Below are 18830 nucleotides of genomic sequence, written 5' to 3' on the forward strand. Positions count from 1 at the left end.
GTCTCTAAGCCATACAACATAGCTGTCTGTCTCTAAGCCATACAACATAGCTGTCTGTCTCCAAACCATACAACATAGCTGTCTGTCTCTAAACCATGCTGTCTGTCTCTAAACCATACAACATAGCTGTCTGTCTCCAAACCATACAGCATAGCTGTCTGTCTCTAAACCATGCTGTCTGTCTCTAAACCATACAACATAGCTGTCTGTCTCCAAACCATACAGCATAGCTGTCTGTCTCTAAACCATGCTGTCTGTCTCTAAACCATACAACAGAGCTGTCTCTCTCCAAACCATACAGCATAGCTGTCTGTCTCTAAACCATGCTGTCTGTCTCTAAACCATACAACAGAGCTGTCTGTCTTTAAACCATACAACAGAGCTGGTCTCACCATTGTCTTGCACACCTTCCCTTTCATTCTTGCAGATACGTTCCTAATCACACATCACACCTGGTACTTTTCTCCACCCGTTCTCCAACCTGCTTGCACTCATTTCTTCACCTGTTTTCCACACTCTACCCTTCTCAAATCTAGGTCATTATATAGTTGGCATTTGAGACACAGCGTAAATCCTTACAGGTCCTTTTGGTTTTATGTTACGATCTATAACCAACTCTCCATCATTTAGCTGGGGACCACCTGGAACCCCCTGGTGGTCCTCGGACCACAGGTTAAGTACAATGACATGCCAAAACACAGGATGCCAAAATGGAGTTAGGTGTTTTCTTCCCAGGCAGGAACAACATGGTTTATAAGTCATGAAAGTGATACAACAATACACACTTCCTCCCTGTCAACAGATATAATATGTCAACATAAAAAAATAAAAACCCTACATGAAAAATAAAGTGTCGTTCTGCTGCCTCCTGGCTACGGCCAGGGGGCCTCCCTACGGCCAGGGAATCCCCCCCGCCACCGATCAATTCAACGTGATCGATAGGCACGGGGGCTGCGGTGATTGTGTTAGTGACCCTATCTGTTAGAGAGAGAGAGAGAGAGAGAGAGAGAGAGAGATAGAGAGAGAGAGAGATTTGTGATCTTCTGTGACAGCAGAAGGATGTCTAATGGAACACAACCACCTTACGGACTACAAATCAAATTGTTGTGTGCATTCCAGCACCGCCTCCACTGACAGAGCCTCGGCATCGTTTGAGTCTCTGCCAGAGTGGTCTAGAGGAGACTAGGATGGCGTCATTGAGGGGGCAGAGAACGGCACTCGCGTGCTGGTCATGCTGCCGCGCTGATGATCTGCTATTTATATCAAACTTCTGTTTTTGGATCACAGGCTGAAAAGATTGGGAACCGCTGAGCTCGTCGGTATAGAAACACTGACTGTACAGAACAAAGACATTTGGAAATCTCTGTCCCAAATGTTTCATTCCAACTGAATGCAAAACATTGAAACACTTGCTGTCATTTGTTTCAAAAGTTGAATCCAATTGCTCGTCCTACGTGGATGTACTGTACAGCTTGGTGTACAGCTGGGTGTACAGTACAGCTTGGTGTACAGCTGGGTGTACAGTACAGCTTGGTGTACAGCTGGGTGTACAGTACAGCTTGGTGTACAGCTGGGTGTACAGTACAGCTTGGTGTACAGCTGGGTGTACAGTACAGCTTGGTGTACAGCTGGGTGTACAGCTTGGTGTACAGCTTGGTGTACAGCTGGGTGTACAGCTGGGTGTACAGCTGGGTGTACAGTACAGCTTGGTGTACAGCTTGATGTACAGCTTGGTGTACAGCTGGGTGTACAGTACAGCTTGGTGTACAGCTTGATGTACAGCTTGGTGTACAGCTTGGTGTACAGTACAGCTTGGTGTACAGTACAGCTTGGTGTACAGCTTGGTGTACAGCTTGGTGTACAGTACAGCTTGGTGTACAGCTGGGTGTACAGTACAGCTTGGTGTACAGCTTGGTGTACAGTACAGCTTGATGTACAGCTTGGTGTACAGTACAGCTTGGTGTACAGTACAGCTTGATGTACAGCTTGGTGTACAGTACAGCTTGGTGTACAGTACAGCTTGATGTACAGCTTGGTGTACAGCTTGGTGTACAGTACAGCTTGGTGTACAGCTTGATGTACAGCTTGGTGTACAGTACAGCTTGGTGTACAGTACAGCTTGATGTACAGCTTGGTGTACAGCTTGGTGTACAGTACAGCTTGGTGTACAGCTTGATGTACAGCTTGGTGTACAGTACAGCTTGGTGTACAGTACAGCTTGATGTACAGCTTGGTGTACAGCTTGGTGTACAGTACAGCTTGGTGTACAGCTTGATGTACAGCTTGGTGTACAGCTTGGTGTACAGTACAGCTGGGTGTACAGCTTGGTGTACAGTACAGCTTGATGTACAGCTTGGTGTACAGTACAGCTTGGTGTACAGTACAGCTTGATGTACAGCTTGGTGTACAGTACAGCTTGGTGTACAGTACAGCTTGATGTACAGCTTGGTGTACAGCTTGGTGTACAGTACAGCTTGGTGTACAGCTTGGTGTACAGCTGGGTGTACAGTACAGCTTGATGTACAGCTGGGTGTACAGTACAGCTGGGTGTACAGCTTGGTGTACAGTACAGCTTGGTGTACAGCTTGGTGTACAGCTTGGTGTACAGTACAGCTTGGTGTACAGTACAGCTTGGTGTACAGCTTGGTGTACAGCTTGGTGTACAGTACAGCTTGGTGTACAGTACAGCTTGGTGTACAGCTTGGTGTACAGCTGGGTGTACAGTACAGCTTGGTGTACAGTACAGCTTGATGTACAGCTTGGTGTACAGCTTGGTGTACAGTACAGCTTGGTGTACAGTACAGCTTGGTGTACAGCTTGGTGTACAGCTGGGTGTACAGTACAGCTTGGTGTACAGCTGGGTGTACAGTACAGCTTGGTGTACAGCTGGGTGTACAGCTTGGTGTACAGCTTGGTGTACAGCTTGGTGTACAGCTTGGTGTACAGTACAGCTTGATGTACAGCTGGGTGTACAGCTGGGTGTACAGTACAGCTGGGTGTACAGCTGGGTGTACAGTACAGCTGGGTGTACAGCTGGGTGTACAGTACAGCTTGGTGTACAGCTTGGTGTACAGTACAGCTTGGTGTACAGCTGGGTGTACAGCTTGGTGTACAGTACAGCTGGGTGTACAGCTTGGTGTACAGCTGGGTGTACAGTACAGCTTGGTGTACAGCTGGGTGTACAGCTTGGTGTACAGTACAGCTTGGTGTACAGCTTGGTGTACAGCTGGGTGTACAGCTTGGTGTACAGTACAGCTTGGTGTACAGCTTGGTGTACAGTACAGCTTGATGTACAGCTTGGTGTACAGCTTGGTGTACAGCTGGGTGTACAGCTGGGTGTACAGTACAGCTTGGTGTACAGCTGGGTGTACAGTACAGCTTGGTGTACAGCTTGGTGTACAGTACAGCTTGATGTACAGCTTGGTGTACAGTACAGCTTGGTGTACAGTACAGCTTGATGTACAGCTTGGTGTACAGTACAGCTTGGTGTACAGTACAGCTTGATGTACAGCTTGGTGTACAGCTTGGTGTACAGCTTGGTGTACAGCTTGGTGTACAGTACAGCTTGGTGTACAGTACAGCTTGATGTACAGCTTGGTGTACAGTACAGCTTGGTGTACAGTACAGCTTGATGTACAGCTTGGTGTACAGTACAGCTTGGTGTACAGTACAGCTTGATGTACAGCTTGGTGTACAGCTTGGTGTACAGCTTGATGTACAGCTTGGTGTACAGCTTGGTGTACAGTACAGCTTGGTGTACAGCTTGATGTACAGCTTGGTGTACAGCTGGGTGTACAGTACAGCTGGGTGTACAGTACAGCTGGGTGTACAGCTGGGTGTACAGTACAGCTTGGTGTACAGCTTGGTGTACAGCTGGGTGTACAGTACAGCTGGGTGTACAGCTTGGTGTACAGTACAGCTTGGTGTACAGCTTGGTGTACAGCTTGGTGTACAGTACAGCTTGGTGTACAGTACAGCTTGGTGTACAGCTTGGTGTACAGCTGGGTGTACAGTACAGCTGGGTGTACAGTACAGCTTGGTGTACAGCTGGGTGTACAGCTTGGTGTACAGCTTGGTGTACAGCTTGGTGTACAGCTTGGTGTACAGTACAGCTTGATGTACAGCTGGGTGTACAGCTGGGTGTACAGTACAGCTGGGTGTACAGTACAGCTGGGTGTACAGCTGGGTGTACAGTACAGCTTGGTGTACAGCTGGGTGTACAGTACAGCTTGGTGTACAGCTGGGTGTACAGCTGGGTGTACAGTACAGCTTGGTGTACAGCTGGGTGTACAGTACAGCTTGGTGTACAGCTGGGTGTACAGTACAGCTTGGTGTACAGCTTGGTGTACAGTACAGCTTGATGTACAGCTTGGTGTACAGCTTGGTGTACAGCTGGGTGTACAGTACAGCTTGATGTACAGCTGGGTGTACAGCTGGGTGTACAGTACAGCTTGATGTACAGCTTGATGTACAGCTTGGTGTACAGTACAGCTGGGTGTACAGTACAGCTGGGTGTACAGTACAGCTGGGTGTACAGCTTGGTGTACAGCTGGGTGTACAGCTTGGTGTACAGCTGGGTGTACAGCTTGGTGTACAGCTTGGTGTACAGCTTGGTGTACAGCTGGGTGTACAGTACAGCTGGGTGTACAGTACAGCTTGGTGTACAGCTTGGTGTACAGCTGGGTGTACAGTACAGCTTGGTGTACAGCTTGGTGTACAGCTGGGTGTACAGTACAGCTTGGTGTACAGCTGTGTGTACAGCTGGGTGTACAGCTTGGTGTACAGTACAGCTGGGTGTACAGCTGGGTGTACAGCTGGGTGTACAGTACAGCTTGATGTACAGCTTGATGTACAGTACAGCTGGGTGTACAGTACAGCTGGGTGTACAGTACAGCTGTGTGTACAGCTGGGTGTACAGCTTGGTGTACAGCTGGGTGTACAGCTGGGTGTACAGTACAGCTTGGTGTACAGCTGGGTGTACAGCTGGGTGTACAGCTTGGTGTACAGCTGGGTGTACAGCTGGGTGTACAGTACAGCTTGGTGTACAGCTTGGTGTACAGCTGGGTGTACAGTACAGCTTGGTGTACAGCTTGGTGTACAGCTGGGTGTACAGCTGGGTGTACAGTACAGCTTGGTGTACAGCTGGGTGTACAGCTGGGTGTACAGTACAGCTTGGTGTACAGCTTGGTGTACAGCTGGGTGTACAGCTGGGTGTACAGTACAGCTTGGTGTACAGCTTGGTGTACAGCTGGGTGTACAGTACAGCTTGGTGTACAGCTGGGTGTACAGCTTGGTGTACAGCTTGGTGTACAGCTGGGTGTACAGTACAGCTTGGTGTACAGCTTGGTGTACAGCTGGGTGTACAGCTGGGTGTACAGTACAGCTTGGTGTACAGCTTGGTGTACAGCTGGGTGTACAGTACAGCTTGGTGTACAGCTTGGTGTACAGCTTGATGTACAGCTTGGTGTACAGCTGGGTGTACAGTACAGCTTGGTGTACAGCTGGGTGTACAGTACAGCTTGGTGTACAGCTGGGTGTACAGTACAGCTTGGTGTACAGCTGGGTCTACAGTACAGCTTGGTGTACAGCTGGGTGTACAGTACAGCTTGGTGTACAGCTGGGTGTACAGTACAGCTCGGTGTACAGCTGGGTGTACAGCTAGTTCTGAAAGATAGTTTGTCTCCAAGTTGCAATTTGCATCACATCTCTGTTGTTTACACAGGTCTCTATTCCTATGACTATTCTAGTCATGTTTTGTTCCACTTTTGTTTTGGCAATGTTGTTTTCCCATGCCAATAAAGCCCTTTTGAATTGTATTGAAGCCAGCAAACCCAGCCAGCCATGCAGCCAGCAAACCCAGCCAGCCAGCCAGCCATGCAGCCAGCAAACCCAGCCAGCCAGCCAGTCATGCAGCCAGCCAGCTAGAAAATAGTGGATCTGTGACATTCTCTGCATGTCACTGCATGCTCCCATGCACCCACATCCCCATCTGTATCAGGCCCACCCTACGTCACCCCCCACCTCAGTGATGTAGATTTGTAGATTTTGATTATTAGCTCACAATGTGTCACATTGCAACACATTGTGAGCTTGTAGATCTGGTATTTTCAAATGGCCGAAATGTATATAGGGCTGAAGTGTTTAATGCAAATCTACATAGTAATTAGTAACTAAAGTGCAGTGCAAATAAATATAGTGGAGTAAAAGTACAATATTTAGATCTGAGAATAGTGGAGTAGAAGTAAAAGTATTGGAAATTGGAATTACTCAAGTGAAGTAAAAATACCTCAACATTGTACATAAGTACGGTACTTGAGTAAATGTACGTAGTTACTTTACACCACTGCCAGCCTGGAAGGCAATAATACAAATAAAAACAACCTCTGTATGACAACACAAGGACAGATAGAGATCTCACACCAGGGGGTTTCCTTTGGAAGGGAAGTCTACACATAATCATAGTGCACATACACACAGATTACTACACACAGGCACCACATTCATCCACTGTTGAGATTTGGTTTTTCTTATTTTTTTTCTTTGAATGATGGTACTACGTTCTATCAGTGGTGGAAAGTAATTTACTGAAGTACTGTACAGTGTTGTTTTTGTCGACTAAAACTAAGACGAAAAATGTTCGTCGACTACCTTTTTCCACTGATGAAAACGAATGGAAACTAAATGAGAACTAAGCTATGACGACTAAAACTAAGACTAAATATACTGACAATTTCGTCGACAAATAAAAACTAGACTAAAATGTTAGGAAGGGACTAGTGGACAAGAGATCCAGTATAAGTCATTTTACACTTGGTTGCATGCTGAGAATAGCTGATCTACAAGCTGATCTACAAGCTCACAACGCGTCGTGACGCATTGTGAGTTTGTAGATCAGCTATTTTCAGCAAGTGTAAAAACACTCATTACGACGGCATCAAGGCCCACCAAAATACATTTTAGTCGACTAAATCAACTGTAGATTTAGTTGACTGAAACTAGACTAACACTAAGACATTCCAGGTGACTAAAATGTGACTAAAACTAAAGTTTCAGTCCAAAGACTCAGGCCTCTTTTAGACGGCGACCATCTCCATATAACACGTCAAAGTCCCGTTGCGTTCTCATTTTTTCTTACCCTTTACACGAGAACGCACACGTTATGATATGATGTGCTATTATGCTATACTGTCGCTAGGTGGCGATAACGGGCTGCCAAATAGACAGGTCACCCACGTACAAGAAGAAGAAACCTTCACGCAAGCCTGCGCAACACGGCTCTGGGCGCGCCACGGGATGGTATATATTTTATAATACATTAGGCTACATAAACGCTGCTGCCGCGGCTGCCGTCTATCACAAGGCTTTTTATTTACATCATGGTTTTACATTCAACATCGCTGATGAGCATCACTTTGTAGGCGAGGAGGGAGGCTTGTTCAGGAACTCCATTATATCATAATGATATGGCTCTGCATCAATGTAATAAACATATGCGCTGTGAGCCAACATGAGCCATGATGTCATAAGTTTTGCGGATTCACCGTTTTGCCTGTTTATATGGAGACCATAGGAAACGGTGTTCTGAATGATTTCCACTCTGGAAGGCGGTTTCACTTCGATGCGTTTTCACCTCCTGAGAACACCGTTCTCGTCTAAATGACAGCGCTAAACGGTACTTTATTTTGCCGTTTTTTATGAACACCATCCTCGTGTAAATAGCACCTAAGACTAAACTAAAAAACAACACTGGTACTGTATGTACGTATCGAAGGTCATGACCGATATCAGACCTTAGATTATTTTCAGGATCATATCTGCCGATACCGATTCTGACCCATTCCGATAGTATGCAGAGGACCACAATGGAAAGATACCTAGGCTCTAGGCAGGGGCATGGCCCTAAGCTTGTGACTGTACAGTACAGTACAGTACAGTAGAGGGACCCCCTGGGGACCCCCACACGGTAACGCTGTCATTTCTCAACCATTTCAGACGTGCTGGGCGGCTCGCCGGAACTGGGCCAGCGTTCCTGGGGGTCTGGAACTCCCGAGGACCACCCGGGGACCCCCACACAGAGTTGCAACACTCACTTCACGTGGGTGTGATTTTTACTTAGTTATTACTCCACTGCATTGATTTTAAAACTTTACTGTAGATGTTGATTATTACAAAACAAAAACATAACAGCACTTCAGCCCTATACATTTCAGGCCACCTGGAAATAGCCGATCTACAAGCTCAGGTGTGAGCACAATGTTTGTATTTTGTTCTGTTTTCCATGTGTCTATGAGGTGAGGTGACAGTACTTCATTCTCCATTAAACCCCTTGGTGTGCGTGTTATGTGCAATGATGATCTTCCCTTTACATTTACTGTAGGCTGAGACCTTGAGAGTGAAAGGTGCCAATCAAAGAATATCACAACAGGTGTGGGCCTTGGCTAGCACAAACACACGCGTAGCGACGCAGCAACAGGGGGTGATAAAACAGACAGAGAGAGAGAGAAAGCAGAAAAACAATCCACCACTACTGCTATGGATTGATTGGTTGAGATATTGCATGGTGTTCACGTCAGTAAAGAGGTTAATATGAGCGATCCTAAAACATAATAATCCACTCATTCAGCACAGCTTTGATTTCCCCTATAGCACCGACAACTAGGAAGTAACCACAACCATCAGACTTCCTGTAAGAGCTCTTCAAAATAAAATAAATAAGACTCACTGAAGAGTATCAGAAGAGAGCATGGTAACTCAATAGGTTCTATTTTGGAGGTTCATACTGGCAAGTTCCTTCTTCTTTCTCTCATTTGCAGTAGGCAAAGACACAAAAGTAAATAAAATGAATCCATGCCGATCTCTAAAAGTCAATGCATTTGAGAAAAATTATTGAAACAAATGTAGCCTACCATTAAACAGCCTTAACTCGATCTGAGTGTGACTAAAATATTATGTGTAGACCTATTATCTTTTTCTAAGCTTTGTTGTTGTAGTGCAGCCATATCAAACAATCTGTAAAGACTTGACTGCTGTCAGACCATTCAGTAAAAAACTGGGCAGAGCCATGGGCAGTCCTGTCACGAGAAAGGGGACGGTGAGGTTGGTCACATATAGACATATTTTTCCGGCTCTGGGGCGTCTGTATCTCAACAGAAGGAACATGGAGGAGGTGATATTGGCAATCTTTCCTGAGATTACTTGTGACGCAAAGTGGAAGAACGGAGGAAGGGGTTAGTTTGGCAGGCCAATCAGAGGCGCGACTCCTTCGTGGCACAATTGCTTTGGCGATGTAAACGGAAGATCCCGGAAAAGACGTGATTTGATTGGCCAGTATAGTCACTTGACCGGCAGCGACACAGCTTGGCACTAAGGTGTAATCCAGGTATACTTAATGACCTGGTGGGCGTGTCTACATAAAAAAAAAACATAAATTACTCTACACTTTTATGACAAAAGTCTTCCTTCTCATATACCTGATGATCATGTTTTAGGCGGGGGGTTTTATTTTATGTTGTATGTAGGAGAGTGCAGGTACTTGGCAGCGAGTGTATGATGATTTATGCTAAAGATAAAGAGGCTGTAGTATCGGAGGATGGTGGTTCTGCGTTACCTTGAAACTGGCAGAACTTGATGGTGCCCATTCGTTCACCGTTCCGGAACATTACTTGGCCCTGAACAGAAGAGGGGAGGGGGGGGGGGGGGGGGAAGAAGGAATATTAATCACATTACATCACATAATTATACAAATAGTTCTTTAACTAGTCCCTATAATCGGAGATGAGCACATCCACATTATATACAGACTTGTTCTGGGTGTTCTCTAGAGCATAATATAGAGCGCATAACCCAAAACTTTATATAGAGTCGATATGCATAGTTGCATAGACTTGAGCGCTGCTCATTTCTTCCTGTTGGTGTGTGTGTGTGCGTGCGCATGTGCATGTGTGTGCGTGCATGCGTGCGTGCCAACCCGGTTATGTGAAGTAAGAACCGATGTCAAATCGTTACCACAACCATGAGAAGCACCGTACAATTTTCAAAAGTAGCAGATCCACAAGCTCCACAAGCATTTCTATTTTTGATAGACACCATTTTTTAAGAGTAAGAGTACTTAATTTTTATTTTTCTTAAGTAACCACTTATTTTACCCCATTTTTCTCCAATTAAATTCCACTGTCATGCCTTGTACTTGTACTGACATTTTCAAATTCCAAAATTATTATTATTAATTATTTATTTTGCTCATTAGCAATAAAACATGTTGTTCTAACTAGTGTCAATTGAATGTTTTGGTACAATCCCGAGTACTTGTGGGTGGTATCGGCCCGAGTAACCGATCAGTTATCGGGACAACTCTAGTTTTTGAGCTTGGAAATCTTCTCCTTTTGATGCTTTTGCATTTGAACAGTGGTGCTGCTGGCATTCAGGACAACATGATATGTTCATATGTTGCCATTTCAGCGGGCATGCACAGAGTCCGCACCTCTGGCAAAGCTGCATCTCATCAGATCAGCGGTGGGCACAAATTGATCTGTTTATGGCAAGTAAACAGATTTATCAGCGGGCAGATTAATTAGCTAACATCCTTGGAAAAATATCGGCCAGGCTGTCTGAATCCTGCCAGGCCCACCACTAAGTAGCATTACACAATAACACCTGTGTTGATTTTGACAACAAATTTGGATTTAGTTTTAGTCATTTGTAAATACTATAGTCGACTAAATCTACAGTTGTTTTAGTCGACTAAAATGTATTTTGGCGGGCCTTGATGGTGTCGTAATGGCAGATTTAATACTTTGCATGGCTGAAAATATTTTCAGAGCACAACCAAGCATAAATTAACTTGTCTTTTAGTTGTACTGGCTCTGTTCTCCCTTCCTGATTTGTTAACATTGTCAATATATCTAGTTTTAGTCTTAGTTTTTAGTTTCATAGCTTAGTTTTTATTTAGATTTTGTCGGTTAAAAAAAGGTAGTTGCCAAACATTATTTCGTGATATAAATCAACACTGCCTCACTCCCCAAAAATGGCGGCTAGACGGCAGTTGGAGGAAGTTTACACGTCGTTTTTTACCAAAAGGATTTTGATTAGGACCTAATCAAAATCATTAGATGTCTGTCCATCTGGGGAGGCAGACTTTGGTTCGACAAAGCATTGGTCCGACCGGATTAAGGTTGCTGAGGGATGTGTTAAAACGACCGGATTAATGTTGGTCGTCAAAACGACCGGTGACACCTCCTTCAATAAGGCCGACAAAAGAAAGCCATGCCTTGTGTCAGCCAACGCTGTGGGGTGGAAACCTCATATGTCCAAACATTTTATACTTTCCAGGATTGTACCAAGACTAGCAGATCGGTTCTGCTATACTTCTGATGCTGTAGTCGTGTAATCAAGCAAGGTGCTGATTTATGAAAAATCGGTTATATGTGGATATAAGAAGTGGTTTCTTTCCGACACCAACAAGATTAAAATGATTATGGGTGGACGAAAACTGTCTGTTGTGTTTTCATTCTGTCTAGCCTGTTGGATGAAATAAGGCTATTCAAATCCAATCAAAGTGTATTTATATAGAACATTTGCAACGGAACAGAAGTGCTGAACAAGAACAAACAATACAAAACAAACACAATTAAAAAAAAAAGCAAACAGAGAATGCAGCAGAAAACATATTAAATAAAATTAAATAAATGGAAGGATGAGTCCAGCCTCACCATACATGCACCGTCAGCTTAGAAAGCTCAATAATTATTACACATTTCATACAACTGGCTGGCATACAACTGCATGTAACAACACAACCAGTGGTGGACATTTTACTGTAAGAGTATCAATACTGCAATGTAGAACTACTCCGTTACAACAAGTAAATGTCTGGATTTCAACAATTTAAAATACAAAAGTATTGGCATCAAAATGCACTTAAAGTGGTAGGCTACCGAAAAGTAGAAAGTAGGCCTACGCCTACTCACTATACAGAATTTGAAATCCAGAGGTCTAACTTTCAACAGAGAAGTTCTACATTGCAGTATTGACACTTTTACACACTTTTTTCTGCGTCATTTTTATTGTTATGATAAAGTAAGGCGTCCCACTGGGACGAGACCTCGGGCCAGACCAAGGCGCAGATGGAGGGATTACATCAACCTTAATTGGAACACCTCGGCATCCCCCAGGAGGAAGTTACTATAATGTTGCTCTGGAGAGCTTCTTTCTGGAGCTCTCTGGTGGAGCTGTTGCCCCCCGCGACCTGACTACGGATAAGCGGTTGAAGATGGATGGAAGTAAGGCGTGACATTTACGCAAAGTACTGTGGAGATAGGAGGTTTGTGGTCGACAGCCGGCTGATTAGAACGCAGTATAGAAGGAGGTTGAGAGGAGAGCCAATTTCACCTCAAACAGACGACTGGCTTTGAAGTGGAGCGGAGGGGAGGGGCTGCCGGACCCCCCCGCCCCTCCCTTTCTATCCAAGTCTGTGTTCCAGCACCTTTGATATGCGCACGTGCCCCACGTGCACGTACATAATCATGTGTACTGTATATGCATGCACACGGTCGGTGTATGTGTGAATGTTTGCCTAAATGGAAAATAAAACTAAATGGAATTGTATTCAAAATACTACATTCGGCAAAATCAGAATTTGGCTTATGGATAACAAACTCTCATTACATCTTGGTAAAACAGAATCTATTCTCTTTGGGTCTAACCACTCCCTTAGTAGGGTAAATGATTTCAGTGTCAGAATTGACGATTATTATTATAATTACTAGTAAAAAAGAGATTACATATCTGGGCTGTATCCTGGACAACAAGCTGACAGGTGAAGGCATGGCAACAAGGGCGATCAAAAAAGTAAACCAAAGGACAAGATTCTTGGGGAGAATCTCCTCCTTTGTAAACAAGAGGGCTCTCAGGACATTAGCTGGAGCTCTTATTCAGCCCATATTTGACTACGCCTGTACCTCCTGGTTCTCGAACATCTCAAGGTCACAACAAATTAAGCTTCAAACCTCCCAAAACAAACTAATCCGACTCCTCCTAGGCCTAGAGCCCATGACCCACCTTTATGCAACACATTTTGATGGCATAGGATGGCTCCGGGTAGAAGACAGAGTCAAGCAGTTGAAAATGGGTCTGACTTTCAAAATAGTAAATTCAGCCCTGCCCTCTGTGCCCTCAGTTCCCATTTACTTAACCGATTACCTCATTAAGGTGAGCAACTCTCACAGCCACAACACTAGAGGGAGTATAAATAATGATCTGGTGCCACCCACTTATAGAACAAATATGGGTAAATTCACTTTCCACAGCACTGCCACTCAGGTGTGGAATGCCCTGCCCCCTTCCCTCAAAACAAACAAATCACTGGCTTCCTTTAAAACCGGGCTGAAAAATCACCTAGCAATGTCAGCGGGTCAAAAGGAGAGAAGATGACTGCCCAATCTCCCTATACCCCCCCTCTGAGCGATTTATTTGGTATTTAGATTTTTTTAGATTTTTTTGGTACTTACACCTGTAAATAGTTTTCATGTTGTTTGAGGTATCTTCAATTCATGTCATCATTGTATTGTGAATGAATGCATTGGGACCCGAATGGAAACAAGACCGCAAGGTATTTTTTCGGTTCTATCCTTTTGGATAAATGAGCTTTTGACTGTACCATGTACTGTTTTTGCATTTGATATTGTCTAATAAAATAATCAATCAATCAATCAAACATGTGCTATATCTTGCACCACAACCTGGCTTACACCCGTATCCCCAACTTATTTTTACTATTCAAATAGTTCAAATAGCCCGTCTACAAGCTCACAGTGTATATCAATGTAGATCGGCTATAGTTGAACTATTTAAAAAACAATTTTGAGTGGTGCACCTGCTCCATTAAGGAGCTATGTGTGTCCCTGGGTCTGTCCCAGGCTGGCTGGCTGGCTGGCTGGCTGGCTGGGTCTGTCCGAGCACGAACATTGTGTTTGGTTGGTTTTCACCACCAAGTGTCACTGTTGCGCAGCCTAACACACACACACACACACACACACACACACACACACACACATACATATTAACACCCCGCACACAAGGTGTTTTTGTCGACCAGTGAGGAGATCCTGTATAGGAATCTCGTTCTTTTTTATTACGTTGGTGGCCATTTTATCACCGGAAAGATTTGACTCCAGGATGGAACCTAGGTATAGGTGTGTGAATGGGTGAATGTAATGCACAATCTATGTAAAGCGCTTTGGATAAAGGCGCTATATAAATGCACCATTTACCATTTACCATTTAGGTAATTTGGAGACGGTGTGCCCACCGCTCGAAAACTAAATAAAAAAATGTTTGTCAAAATCAGTGCCTGTGGAACCGGCGGCGGTGTACTTATAGCCCTGTATGACCCCTGATATGAAAAGATGTTTGACTGAAAACATTAAACCAAATCACTCATGAATTACAGTGATATGAAAAGGACACTCTCCAGAATGCCTGGGGGTGTCCCAGGGACGTCACTTTGAAAAGCACTGCCCTGGTGGCCGGTAGCCTCCAGCGGGCCTTTCTACTCTCTGGTCACTCTGCTCTGGCCACTCTACTCACTGCCCTGGTGGCCTGTAGCCTCCAGCGACCAGCAGGCCTCTCTACTCTCTCTCTCTGTGCGTGTGTGTGATAATGTCAGCTTTCCTCCCTGTGACCAACGGCTTTGATCGATACATACCAGTGGTGAAAAAGAAGGCCTAACTGAGTGAGTGAGTGTGTGTGTGCGCGCGAGCACACAAACGCGCACACACGCACTTATTGTACCCTAGCTGTCGACATACACAGGATGCCTCAAGGCCCCAAGGGAGAACAATACTTTATTTGTTTTTTGTCTTGGAAAGGTGCATCATCAGTGTGTGCGTGCACATTTCACAGTGCACACCGTCCCCACGGCACAAAAAAGGGCTCCGGAGGCGAGACCTTGCCATGACCCTGCTGTGTGACAGGGAGCACGCCACGCGTGTCATTCACATGAACCAAGCGTGAACCATACATCTGGATACTCCACGCATGGATTGATGGGTGTTGCGTCTGCGACCAGTGGTGGAAAAAAGTACTCAAATATGTTACTCAAGTAAACAAATCAATAATGCAATACTCCATTACAAGTAAATTACATTACAAGTCTGAATTCAAAAGTACAAAGTATAAAAGTATTGGCAACAAAATGTACTAAAGGTACCAACAGTATAGAAATGACTCAGTATGTAGAATGTATTCAATGTATTCAGAAAACATGCACAAGTGCATAAAGACCCACACACCGTCTGTACTGTACTTACTGTACGAACACTTTATTTAGGCAACGTTTCGGTCAAAGACCTTCTTCAGGCATCTCATCCTAATCCACAGCCATAGCTTAAACACATTTTCAATTGACCAAAATGTATATAGGGCTGAAGTGGTTAATGTATATGTTTTGTAATAATAATGAAAATCTACAAAGTAACTAGTAACTAATGTTTTCAAATAATTGTAATGGAGAAAAAGTACAACATTTGGCTCCGAGATGATTTCCTGTTTAGTAGTGTATATGTGTACGTCTCTAAATGTTATGATGAATTGAAAATGGTGGACCCTCTTGTGTAATGCTATGGTGTCGTCCACTCACAGTTAACAGTTTTTGTATTGAGTTGTGCTTGAAATGTACTGTAATTCTGCAAAATCAATCAATCAATCCATGTACCCACGCATGGACTGATGGGTGTGTGTGCGCGCGTGTATGTATATATATATATATATATATATATATATATATATATATATATATATGCGACCATAATAAGCGCCGGGATCTGCTATACGGCCAGTGGAAGAAGAGCTCCTTCTGTTGTCTACCTTCCAAAACGCCATCAAAGATGCATGAAGGAAATAGCATTCCCATGTTTCTGCCGGGCGCCGGTTCTGTGTGTGTGTGTGTGTGTGTGTGTGTGTGTGTGTGTGTGTGTGTGTGTGTGTGTGTGTGTGTGTGTGTGTGCGCGTGCGTGCGCGGACGGGCGGATGTTTTCCAATCGTGTCGTTAACGTACACAAGTGAAATCCTCAGTGGCGTTTTAAACTTGGAGAGCATAATATACAAATGGAACCACGCACTGACCCATAAGTGGTTCCATTTGTACGCTGCTCTCTCAGAGTCACAAATGGATGAATTAAATTGCAGGAGTTTTACTGTGTATACGCCTCAAGAGAGAGGCCAGTTCCTTTTATACCTTAAGGGTTACAGTAAAACTCTGCCAGGCTTCGCCAGGCTGGGTTGCCTACCCCGGGCTGCAAAGCCAGTCATAGCCAATCGGAATGGAATGTGATGCATTCTGGTTCACATGACTTCAGGGACGTTTTGGCCAGAATAGAGGGTATGTGCATGCATACAGTGAATGGCAGACCGAGTGGCAAAGTTAATCTAATTTTGTTTAAAGTCATTTAATGCAATCAGATATGACTTTTCTGTTTGGCCATGTATGTCTGGGCAGACCCCGCAGCTGCTCACGCATTTACGGATGGACGTACGGACACACACACACACACACACACACACACACACACACACACACACACACACACACACACACACACACACACACACACACACACACACACACACACACACACACACACACACACACACACACACACACACACACACACACACACACACACACACACACACGGTTGCAGCGAGTAGGCCGCCTAAATTAATTGCATTTTTATAGCGCTTTTCCAAGTGCTCAAAGCGCTTTACAACAGTTCATTCATTCATACATTGGGAGGTGAAGCGGCGAACAGTCGACGCCTGTGTCCTAACTTCCCACATTCACACACCAATGGTGGCAAGCTCACACCGACCAACTCATTGGAGGCAATGTAGGGTTCAGTGTCTCCGACCAACTCATTGGAGGCACTGTGGGGTTCAGTGTCTCCGACCAACTCATTGGAGGCACTGTGGGGTTCAGTGTCTTGCCCAAGGACACTTCGACATGTGGACAAGAGGAGCCGGGAATCGACCCGCCAACCCAGGGATCATTGGACGACCTGCTCTACCTCCTGAGCCACAGCCGCCTACTCTGAAAACTAAGGGTAGTGCAAAGCCGGGTGGGGCATGCATTCCCACGTGCGTAGTTCCCCGAGTAGGACAGTATGATATAGGCTAGTGGTACAAGACAACACAATATAGCCTATAGGCCTATACTGTTAGAGCTCCATGTGCACGGATGCATGCACGCACGCAGGCACGCACGCTCGCTCACCCACCCACTCTCTCTCATCATAAATGCAGCCACCAGGATCACTCCAGAAGTCAGTGGAGTGAGACGGCGCTTCCAAACGACATGTCTTTAGGCTCCGCTCGCGAGACGGGACGACGACGACGCCTAACGAACCTCATCCTCACAACGAGCACATATTTACTGCCTCCGCCTCCGAGTGCTTTTGTGACATTTACTGCAATGTGTGTGTAAACATAATAACATACATAAATAACACACTGTACATACCATACATGCATAGATTACATGTTACATGTCAGGCAAATATCTCTATGGGTGTGACATTGTGACATGCTGTAGGGCCAAACGCCGGTTATATCCATATTTATGTACGTACAGTATGTATGTATGTACTGAATTCCGTTGTTTCATGCAATGACAATAAAATATCCATCTATCTATTAAATTGTGGGTTTTTTTCTCGTAAAAAACGACTGTGACCATACTACAGCATGTATGTATGTATGTATTTGGTTAAAATGGGTAAGGTTTAAAAAAGGCAAAAGCATGCTGTTGCACTGGCCTAAAAGTGGGTCCTTAAAAACTGCTTCAACTTCTGAGATTTTGGTTCATTAGCCACCAGATGGCATACCTTATAAGGTCCAAGCGTATGTATGTATGTATGTATCCATACGCTGGTCCGATCCAGAAGAGCGCAGTTTTCCGGCCACTGCTACAGAGCTGACAATGAGGTTATATCTTCCCTTCTTCTCTGGAGTCCTGCCTCAGGAAGGACCAGAGGTAGAAAACTGACATTTCCTGATGTCATCGCTATAGGGACACATGCTTCAGTAGGCAGGAACTGGGGGTGGCAATGAAGGACCGGGAAGTCTGGCGTAATATTGTGAAATCCATGATCTCGACCGCGGTCGAATAATGACGACAATGTATATGTACTGTATATATGCCATAGACTCTTCCCTTGAACACAATATTTCAACAGTGTTCTGCTGTTTAGCGGCGTCATCGACTCCCTTGATTGGCCAATCCACCTGATCGGCAAAGGTCTCTGTGACATTTGTGCCGCTGAACCCGATATAAGTGACAACACGCAATTTTAGTTAATTTTAGTTTAGCGCGTGATAAATGTTGTGCTGGACACCGGTACGCCCGACCGGAGGACCACAGACACGCGGTTTTGCTGCCGTTGCAGTGAAGCAAGACGTGTACACCTTTGAAAAGCTCTACGACGGAAACACGGAACGGACTGTAGTTCACGTCTTCAACACGGTGTCTTTGAGCTGGAGGACGTTGACCTCCAGCTTAAAGCAAAAAACGTTGACCTCGGTGACGACAGGACGAGAAGGTCACCTCGAGGGTCCCTCCGGGTGCGAGGTCCACGCGGCTGTCCTGATAGATGACATCATCTACATCTGGGCGGGGAATAACGACCATAGTGAGCCCAACGAGCTTTATGCGTTTGATGTCAACACCCACAGATGGTTCAAACCCAGGGTCTCTGGGACCGTCCCAGAGTGGAGTGGCTACGGCTTAGCCTGTGTCTTGGTGAAGCTCATTTATATATGTGGACGATATGTCCGTTCGA

The 18830-nt window shown here is 45.0% G+C and overlaps 1 protein-coding gene across 1 annotated transcript in view; it reads right to left on the bottom strand.

Moving 5' to 3' along the window:
• Positions 1–18830, bottom strand: part of gabbr2 (gamma-aminobutyric acid (GABA) B receptor, 2) — a gene marked incomplete at both ends in the record, with an annotated part of 426411 nt that overhangs the window by 140126 nt on the left and 267455 nt on the right. The window contains one exon of the mRNA XM_083765882.1: positions 9608–9668. Coding sequence (XP_083622008.1) covers positions 9608–9668 — 61 coding nt within the window. The remainder of the gene's footprint in view (positions 1–9607; positions 9669–18830) is intronic.

This window comes from Protomyctophum parallelum, assembly GCF_964188405.1.
Source record: "Protomyctophum parallelum genome assembly, chromosome: 1".
NCBI lineage: Eukaryota > Metazoa > Chordata > Actinopteri > Myctophiformes > Myctophidae > Protomyctophum > Protomyctophum parallelum.